Below are 10,206 nucleotides of genomic sequence, written 5' to 3'. Positions count from 1 at the left end.
GCTGCCCCATAAGGTTTCCGAGGAGCACCCGGTGGATTTGAACTGCCGACCTTTTGGTTAGCAGCTGTAGCACTTAACCACTACACCATCTCGGTTTCCCAACTAGTACTAGGTAAGTTTAAACTGTTCAAATACACAAAACCTGTAAATAGCTCCCCAACACTATCGACCCCGATATCAAGTGAAACCCTTCTTTATTTATGCTTTTGAGGAATTGAGGAATTCAAATTCATTCCTACTGATGAAACTGGTCAAACTGTGATTCAAGACATTTGTTGTTGCTGCTTCTCAATATCTAACTTAGCCCAATATTCCGACAAGCCCTACCTTGATGCCATTGCTTATATTACTCTGATCCAAAACTACTTTCATTCTTTTCCTCTCATCCAGTTCCACCTCTCATATGCAAAGCGTCTCAAAAGACTCCATCAGGGAGCCACACTCAATTTTTACCTTTCTGCTACGTAAAACTTGTATCTACAGTTTACATGTATATAATATTTCAAAAGAGAATTAAGTCAACAAAGGCATGGGAGATAATGGTACTGGAAAATCTAGGTTAATAACGGCTACTATGTTGTTGTTATGGAGCCCTAGGGAGCAATGGTTAAGGGCTCGGCTACAAACTGCAAGGTCAGTGGCTTGAACCCACCAGCTGCTCTGCGGGAGAAAAGACCTAGAGATCTGCTCCTGTAAAGATTAAAAAAAAATTACAGCCTAGTAAACCCTATGGGCCAGATCTACTCTGTCATATAAGGGTTGCAACGACTCTGAATCAACTTGACAGCACACAACAACATGTTGTTGTTAGTTGCTGTTGAGTGAACTCTGACTTATGGAGACCCCATGTGTCAGAGAAGAACTGCTCCACAGGGTTTTCAAGACTGTGACCTTCCGAAGCAGATTTCCAGACTTGTCTTCCAAGGTGCCTCTGGGTGGGCTCAAACCACCAGCCTTTCAGTTAGTAGTCGAGTACTTCACCATCTGCGCCACCCAGGGACTCCTTAATGGAGCACAAAACTTAGCTCTTAGATCTGAGTTAGCTTTTAGTTCTCAGAGTCAGGGCTAAAGGGGAAATGTGATGAGTCATAGCTAATAATAACAAACCAATTTATCAGGAAGGGCAAGATTTTTTTAAATATCTAAAATTAAAGTGGTGTTTATCCTGTGGATAGTTTTATATTTGAGCCACTGGACTACACAACGGATACCTTCCATTCAAAATTCATAACTTCCTACTGCACCAACTATTACATACTTTGTATTATATTTAAATCAATTTAACTAGAATTTATTGGATGCATCTGCCTCGTTCTCTACGACAGGATTGCTTTCACCCTCAAGAAATACACGATCTTCTCCCTGAAAAATCTGGTGTACAGTGATATGTAACAAGGGTTGGCAAACTACCAAAACTGGTCTGCTGCCTGCTTTTGAAAAAAAAAAAAGTTTTATTGGTACACAGACATGCTCATTCATTTAGGTACTCTCTGTGCTACAAAGGCAGGGCTGAATAGTTGTGACGGAAACCATATGGCCCACAGGCCAAAGATATTTACTATCTGCCCTTCACAATGAAAGTTTGCTAACCTTCGATATATAAAGTAAATATATGGTTAAAATGATTAGTGTTTAAATCATCTTTAAAATACTATAAATTCCTGGAGTGTAAGAACAACAAAAACGTAAACAATTAAGTAAAAGATAAGAACAAACTTGGATATAGTAAAATGATAGTGTTTATTATTTTTTTTAAAAAAAGAATAATAGGATAGTGTAGTTAATTAAACTGGAATTTTGTGCTTTAAAATCTATTCTCAAAAGAAGAGATCAGGAAAAAAATCTATTCTCGGCACCTGCAAAAGATTATTATTTCCAATACAACAAATATTCCTAGAAAGTCTACACAATAGTGACCTATCTCTAGCATAAACTGATGAACTACAGCAAATTCACGAGGGCATAATGGCTCAAAATCATTACTTTCTCTAAGGCTGTGACTAGGGATCAAATGATCTATCTGGAACTAGATGTAAGAATTTTGAACACCTCTGTCATGTAGTTCAACACTGCTCCAGGCCAGCAATGACCTCTCATACTTCCAGGTTACCACTGAGAACAGACGGATAACTAGATCCATATAAAAGGTGAATCTCTCTACATCCAAAATATAAATCACGCCTTGCTTGTAGTTATAAAAGTCTCAGAAACAAATTTAAGTCATTGTTAGGACTCAGCTGATCACATATTATAAAACCCACACTTCATCTATTTCCAGCCGGTAAGTCAGTAAGTGCTAAAATGTCTACTAATTAAAAAAAAAAAAACTGGCTCTGTGCCTTTGTGAGAGAAAGGGTGCTTTTATGTTTTAAATGTCTTCAGACTAACAAGAAGTCAATTACCATCAACCATGAACTACAGAGAGAAAAAAAAAATCATTCCACAGTTATTAAGTAGGTTTAAAAAAAAGGCATTTCCCCTTAGGTTTCTATACTTTGGTTTCTAATCAAATCATGAGTGATCTTGCCAGGATGGGATTGAAATATGGGGATGAGTTAGGTATAGTAATTCATTTACTCAGTCAGCAAATATATTAATTCAAAAAATATTGCAATGTTTCTAAAGTGATACAGTTTAAGGCATTAGTAACCAAAGAGACAACGCTGTTATGTTCATGGGCAGGCAATCCATTAATAAAGAAATATATGGTATAATGTCAGGCATTGCTAAGAGACATGAAAGTACAATAAAGCAGGAAAACAAGGCAGAGGAAAGTGGGCTGCTGTTTCAGGTCCATGATGGGAGAAGGCCTCTCTAGGGAGGAGGCATTTGCTCACAGACCAGAGGGACAGGAGGGCAGCAAGCATTCCAGCGGAGAGGGAGGGCAGAACTCGTGTAAACCTCCTACCGCAGGAGCCCATTTGGTGCATGGGAACATCAGTAAAGAGAAGATGCTGCGGTTATAGTACAAGACAGCAAGGGAGGGAGCAGCGTGAGATAAGATGGGAGAAACAGCTAGGGGCCGTTCTCGGAAGGCCTTGTGAACTGTGGTCCGGGGTCAGGATTTTATTTCTAAGTGATAGGCAGCTGCTTGAGGATTTTGAGCAGAGAAGGAATAACTGAGGTGAATTCTAAAAGCACTACATTGCCTTCTTTTGTGATCCGGGCAATTCCTTTAAAATGAGGTGTTTACCTAGACTGCTTTTAATATTCATTTTAGTCTGTTTTATTTAGCAAATATGGCTGTGTGCCTTCTGTGGTATAATGACATAATTTCCCTGTAGTGGAAAAGGGGAAATACAACCCCATTAGGCTCTACTGGCGTACTCGCCTGAACAGCTTAGAGATAAACCTTCATTGTGCTGCGGTCAGATGAAAACTACCCTAAAATGCTTTTATGGCTCTGAATTATTTTACTCTAGAATCACAGAGAAAAATGCACATAAGAGCAAAAGTGGAAGGAAAAAAATAACCCCGCATTTGTAAATAATTTTTTTCCTTTTAATAAAATACGTAGATCCAGGTAAAAATGCCTCCTTGACTCTCACAGATGTTTCAAAGAAAATAAAAAATAAAAAAGGGTCCAGCTCTCAACAAAATGCCAACAAACTATATATATATATTTTAACCACCAATCAATAAAGGATAAAAGGCATCAACTGTGGTATTCTCCAGAGCCCTGGCCGCACAGTGGTTAAGAGCTCGGCTGCTAACCAAAAGATGGGCAGTTTGAACTCACCAGTCGTTCCTTGGAAACCCTACTAGGGGCAGTTCTACTCTGTCCTGTACGGTGGCCATAAGTTGGAATTGACTCAACAGCAATGGGTTTTTCATGGTATTCTCCAGCTCTGCCTCAGAGACAACATAGGTAAAGTTGTGTAGCATTTTAGGATTTGAAGGGAATTTGGAGTTCATTTTACCCCGCCCCCCGCCACTTTTTTGAGAAGAGGCTACAAAACTACAGACAATGAAATAGAGGCATGACAGAAGCTTAGAGCTATTAATTCCACTGTTATTTCTAGTATACTCTGAGTTTTTGTCTAAGGGGATTTTTCCCCCCATAGTCAATTTTTTTTTTTTTTTACTTTCAAGATTGAGATAATCAATGCGGCAGTTCTCCTCTGTGCTTGCACAGGGAGTTATTTGGTTCAGACAATAGACTTGTCGATTCTGACTCACGGTGACCCCATGTGTTACAGAGTAGAGCTGCCCCATGGGGTTTTCTTGGCTGTAATCTTTGTGGAAGCAGATTGCCAGGCCTTTTCTTCCATGGTACCACTGGGTGAATACAGACCACCAACCCTTAGGTTAGCAGTCGAGCGCAAACTGTTTGCATCACTTATATATTTTAAGTCAGATGTTACTATAGAAAAATAAAGTAAGGAAAGACCAAATTTGGGAATTGAGATATTATACTTGAGGAACAGTTGTGGCCTCAACTAATAATGGTGGTGTGTGAAAAGTACAGACTTAGAAGATAATTTTGAGGCAGAATTAACAGGGTTTTTTTTACTAAACAAGCCTCCAAATAGAGAACTTACATAACAGAAGTAGTAATTTGGAGAATAAAAACGTTTGCCCATAAAGGCTTAATATGAAGCTATACTAAAAGTAATGTCGTTAGGTGCTGTGGAGTCGATTCCGACTCACGGCGACCGGAAAGGACAGAGCAGAATTGCCCCATAGGGTTTCCTAGGCAGTAGTCTTTATGGGAGCAGATCACTGAGTCTTTCTTCCTAGAAGCCAATAGGTGGGTCTGAATAGCCAATATTTCAGTTCAAAGCCAAGTGCTTAGCCGCTGCACCACCAGAGCCCCTTCCTAAAAATAGTGGTAGGTATGAAATCAATTGCTGGACAGTAATACTTTAAATTGTTCTAATCAAAGGGTAGTTTGATTCTGATACATGGGAGGTGACATAGAATCTAATGATCCACGAATAGAAGAACTCCATTTAGTTTGGAATTGAAGCTGGACACTGCTTTTCCTATGGAAATCTAGACTCAAAATACCTCCAGCGATTCAACTGTAACTCAGAGGATGATGAGGAGGGGAACGACCTTCGATCTAGCGTGGAAGAAAAGGCATAGCGATCTGCTTTAGTTAAGATCACAGCCAAGAAAACCCTGTGGAGTAGTTCTACTCTGTAACGCATGGGGTCACCATGAGTCGGAATCAACTCGATGGCAACTCACAACAACAGTATAATTATCAAATTAATAACATAATTATTAATTATGTAAAATCGGAATGATAAAAGACTAAAAATTTTCTGCAATTTGTATTAAAGGTTTTGGGTAAAATAAATAAACAAGCATTCTAAGGCCCTATGGGGCATAAAAACGATCTGAAGGCAGTTCAAAACCAGACAATGGAAAAAAAGGATCCTGAAATAGGCAATTCCATTAATGATAATTTCACCAAGTCCTCAGTGAGGACGAACTGGATGCCAGTTACCAGAATTGCATCATATCTTATCTATTAGTGCCAGGTACACAATAAGAAATATGATGCTGTCAACTGTACTAGAAACGTGGACAGCTTTCATTACCTGCTCTGGTCTAGTGATTCTGCACTTGTCAGTTTGTGGTCTTTATGACATCTCAAGTTGTTGACTTCTTTAAGGTGTTGTTCCAAAAGACGAAGTAACTAGAGTAACAGGATCGATTCAAAATTCAGGCCGATTCTAGTCTGGTTATTCTACATGTGATATGTGTTGTTGTTAGTTGCTGTTGCGTTGACTCTGACTGTGCTGCACAGGGTTTTCAAGGCTGTGACCTTTCGGAAACAGATTGCCAGGCCTTTCTTCCAAGGCACCCTGTGTTTTCACCACCCAGGATCTCCCAGGTAAAAGTGAGTAGTGAATCCTCACTTGGACTTTCAAGTTAGGTACCTTGAACTTAAACTCTGGCTCTACAACTTGTTAGTTATATAACCTTTGACACATTACTTAAATAAATATCTAATTTTAAAATTGCTGTATCAAAGATAGTGTATGTTAAGTGGAGTTCCTGGGTGGTACAAATAGTGCATTTGGCTGTTAACTGAAAGTTTTGACTGTTCAAATCCACCCAGAATCACCTTAAGAAAGGCCTGGGAATCTACTTCTGAAAAAGCCACTGAAAACCCAATGGAGCACAGCTCTACTCTGACACCATGGGGCTGCCATAAGTCAGAGTTGACTTGATGGCAACAGGTTACTGGTAGGTCAGGTGTGTAGCAGTGTGACACAATGTAGGTGTTCAGTTAGTTGTCATTATTATTAGCGTTATTATTATTGATAACATCTGATTCCAAGGTCTAGGCTTCTAGGCCCAGTGAGAAAGTTGTGGAATGTAGGACGATGTTTTAGATGTGCCGCAGTAATAGCAAGCTGTTAGCTCTTCTAACAACTGTTCCAGCACGTAACTCCCTAATGAAGAGCCTCAGAAAAAAACAGAAGATACAAACTTAAAATCTGTTTGGCTGTCTTCATGAGGCTACATCATCAGTTTCCAGAAAAAAATACCTTTAGAGCATATCTAACATCAAGATAGCATAGCTGCAGACTGTAGGTACCCAATATATATTTGCTGAATGACTAAAGGAAAAAAATGCATAAATGAGTAACATCGTTTTGATAACTGTTACTTTTAAGAGCTGCTTTGGTTATAGGTTTGTGGTCACATGAAACTCGCATCATAAATCTCAAAGAGAAATGGTTTAAGAAATATTGAATTAGTTCATTGTTTACATGCCTGTTTTTCCCACCAGAGTGTGAGCCACATGCCTTAGTCATCTTTCTATCATTCATTAAACAACTAATTTACTGAATTCCTGTGAGTGCCAGGTATAGCACATGGCACTGAACTACTTAGCTAACTGAGTAGGTAGCCCTGGGTAGAAGTTTTTTTAAGTGTCTGTTTTGACTTTATGTACTTCATGTCTCAGCAGAAGGAAAGAAGGACTATTTCCTTGTTGAGCTAAATATCATTCTTTATGTGGGAACTCCAAGATATTCCTTGTTGTCACAAAGCTTAACATTTGGAGAAGAAAACATTTTGAAAGCAGAGCAGAAACGCAGACCATCCTCAACAATTTACAAAGAATCACTGAACTAAATTATAAGTGAGACAAGCCAACCACATGAATAAGCATGTTTAAAAAAAAAAAAAGGCCATAACTTTCAGCTAGCATTGCTTCAAGCAGGCAGATTTTCCAATTTTGATAATCTACTGTCCAAATCAATAATTATGTGTACTGACTATATTTTCTAGCATTCAGCTCCAGGCACCTCTTACATGGTTTTTACAAATGGGGGAGAGAAACTTTTTCTGGACACCGTTACAAATAACCAGTAAGTTTTACCTTGCTTATATGGTTTTTTTTTTATATGCAAAGTAGGCGCTAAACTAATGGTTATTTCAAGAAAAGCTTCCATAATCAGAGTGCTAAAAGAGAATGAGTAAAATTAAATCTCAGCACACGAACGTTTTAAAATGTAGCAGTACAGTGCTCATTTGAGGTCTCAGCGGGTAGAGCAAGTCTGTATGAATTTTGCTACAGGGGTTCCTTTCATTATTTTATACAATTTACTAATGTTTGTGGTAGCTAAATGAAAATATTTTGGCCAAACCCTTTACCTTTAACTTATATTCATTTATAATATATTTTCTTTCACAGCCAATACTTATTTTCACATACTTGGAAAAATGTAGTGTTTTTTTTTTTCCACTGGAAACTTCCAGATATTATCCTAAGCATGTTTACAGTAGGTGGTAGAAATGATGAACGTCTTTACAGATTCTGCATATGGCATTATGCAGTAAGTTAAAGGCTGAATGGACTAGTAACTAGGTATGCACAATAATATTGGGTATTTATAATAGAAAACAGCCCCGGTGGTGCAGCGGTGGTTAACACGATCAAGTACTAACCGAAAGGTCAGCAGTTCAAAACCACCAGCGGCTCCATGGGAGAAAGATGTGGCAGTCTGCTTGTGTAGAAATTTACAGCCTTGGAAACCCTATAGGATCAGTGTGAGTTGCAATTGACTCGACGGCAGTGGGTTTGGTTTAGTTTTATAAAAGAACATCTAGCATGTCTCTATACCGTCCTAAAATGAGAAATGTCAACATATTCTAAAAATTATTCATGACATAATTCCAGTTTTAAAGAATAGTATATCAATTCAAGAAATTGTTAGAATTTATCATCCAATCACTATGTTAATAAATCCTAGTTGCAAAGGACAAACTTACACTACAATTAAAATGTCGAAGTTATTTCATCTCAAAGAGAGAAAAAGAGCCACGGTAAATCCATGAGCTAAGACCTAAACTAGAGAATAGTGCTGAACTCTTTAGGGGAATTTTTGTGTTTGATTAAATCATTCATAATAGAGACTTACTATACATGAGATCAGCAAAATAATGTCACCGCCTAGGACTTAAAAACATTTTTGTCATAGTGTTTTCTACTCTATTTAGAAAATACAATGCTTGGTCCATAGTAGGTACCCAATAGGTAGTTGAACAGATGGGGGGGGGGACTTTATGTTTTCTTTTTTAGGGAGGGAGTTAGTTATGAATGGGCCATTATTTACTATGGGGCATAAAAAACAACTCAGTAGCCTCCCAGCCCCTGGGAGACCAAAAATTGCTGTGTTATCTTGAGCAAGAAGTCCCTGGGTGGCACAAAGTGTTAAGTACTCAGCTAGTAACCAAAAGGCTGGTGGTTTGAATTCACCCAGAGGTGCCTTGGAAGAAAGGCCTGGCGACCTACTTAGGAAAGATCATAGCCATGAAAACCCTATGAAGCACAGTTCTACTTTAAAATGCAGTGACTCACCATGAGTCAGAATCAACTGGACGGCAACTAGTACTCTTGAGCAAGTCACCTAAGGGATTAGAACTAGATGTACTTCTGGATGCCTCTAGCCCTTTGGACCTTCATTTTCATGGCACCTACATTCTGAGGAGACTGCATGGGTATAAGAAGATGAACAAAAACAGCAGGGGGCAGCAGAACACTTCCGATTTTATATTTTTAGTTCAAACTACCCTTCCAATCTAGAGAAATTTCTTTTAGTCCCATCTTTAAACAGCTTTAAAAAATCCATCAACAGCCTAGATGGTTCGGTCAGTATCTTCATTATTGACGGTCACAGGGGCTTATTTTGTCGGCTTCAAATCAGATATGACTGACACGGTAAATTGAAGGCGCCACACGAATATTTCAGTTTGAGTCAAAAGAACAATATATTCAAGGATATTCTTATAAATGAAAATTAAAACTCACATCAAATAATGTGCTGGGGCTTTAGTCTGCAAGCCTTTCTAAATAGCTCCCTGACTTTCAGTAAAACTGCCATTTTACCGTGGTTGATATTTTAATCCAAGCTGTGCTTCACAGAATGATGGTTGTCAACTTAATGAATATGCATTAATCTCATACAATTGACTTGTCTGGTGGTTCAAGTTGCATGTCATGATTTTTCAGTACAATCATGTTTATTTTCAAACAGATTTATACCTTTCAGGTACACAGATTAGAATTTTTTTTCCAGTTTCACGTCAGAAAAAAATCACATTGGCTTAAGACAACTAACGAGGCAGTAAAAGGGGAAGAAAACTGGGTAAGAGGAAACACTTGGTAAATACATCTGCTGCAATTCCTAAGGCAACGGCCCTGTCAGAAAGTATTAAATATTCATGTTTTATTTCGTTTAGGAGTTGCCACTGCACTCTCTAAAATGCTTAACACACAGAAAGTTGATAATATGATAAACCTTCGACCAATTTACCTTAAAATATAAGAAACATCTCTCAATTTGTATGTAATGCAGCAACCACATGCTGCCTCTGCTTGAGAAGGGGGGATGTAGAAAGGTTCATGAAACTTCAATGCCGCTTTGAAAGTAATGAATATATTTACCTGCTGCAAAAAGCATGACAGCAACAGGTCTGTAGAAACGCCTTCGAGAGCCCACGCAGATAGAAATCAAACCCACCAGGAATGCAATAAGAATGATGGCAGCGCCGCCCAAGAGTAAAGCCAGAGTAGCAATCTGCCAATCTAGAAGGAAAAAAAGAAAATCATTGCTTTTAAGCAGGAAGGTGTCCAAGAATCAATAGAACTTGATTGTACTGCATGCTAAGCATCCTTTGGGATTTAAAATTGTTTTGTAACAGGAATTAATACAACTGTTCTTATTCAGAAAAGGTTCC

The 10,206-nt window shown here is 38.5% G+C and overlaps 1 protein-coding gene across 1 annotated transcript in view; it reads right to left on the bottom strand.

Moving 5' to 3' along the window:
* The window catches only part of LOC126069178 (transmembrane protein 47), a 33,159-nt gene that overhangs the window by 3,876 nt on the left and 19,077 nt on the right, over positions 1 to 10,206 (bottom strand). The window contains exon 2 of the mRNA XM_049872214.1: positions 9,914 to 10,054. Coding sequence (XP_049728171.1) covers positions 9,914 to 10,054 — 141 coding nt within the window. The remainder of the gene's footprint in view (positions 1 to 9,913; positions 10,055 to 10,206) is intronic.

Source organism: Elephas maximus, chromosome X (genome assembly GCF_024166365.1).
Source record: "Elephas maximus indicus isolate mEleMax1 chromosome X, mEleMax1 primary haplotype, whole genome shotgun sequence".
Classification (NCBI taxonomy): domain Eukaryota; kingdom Metazoa; phylum Chordata; class Mammalia; order Proboscidea; family Elephantidae; genus Elephas; species Elephas maximus.
Note: the sequence above shows the minus strand (reverse complement) of the source record. Positions and strands in the feature narration are given on the sequence as shown.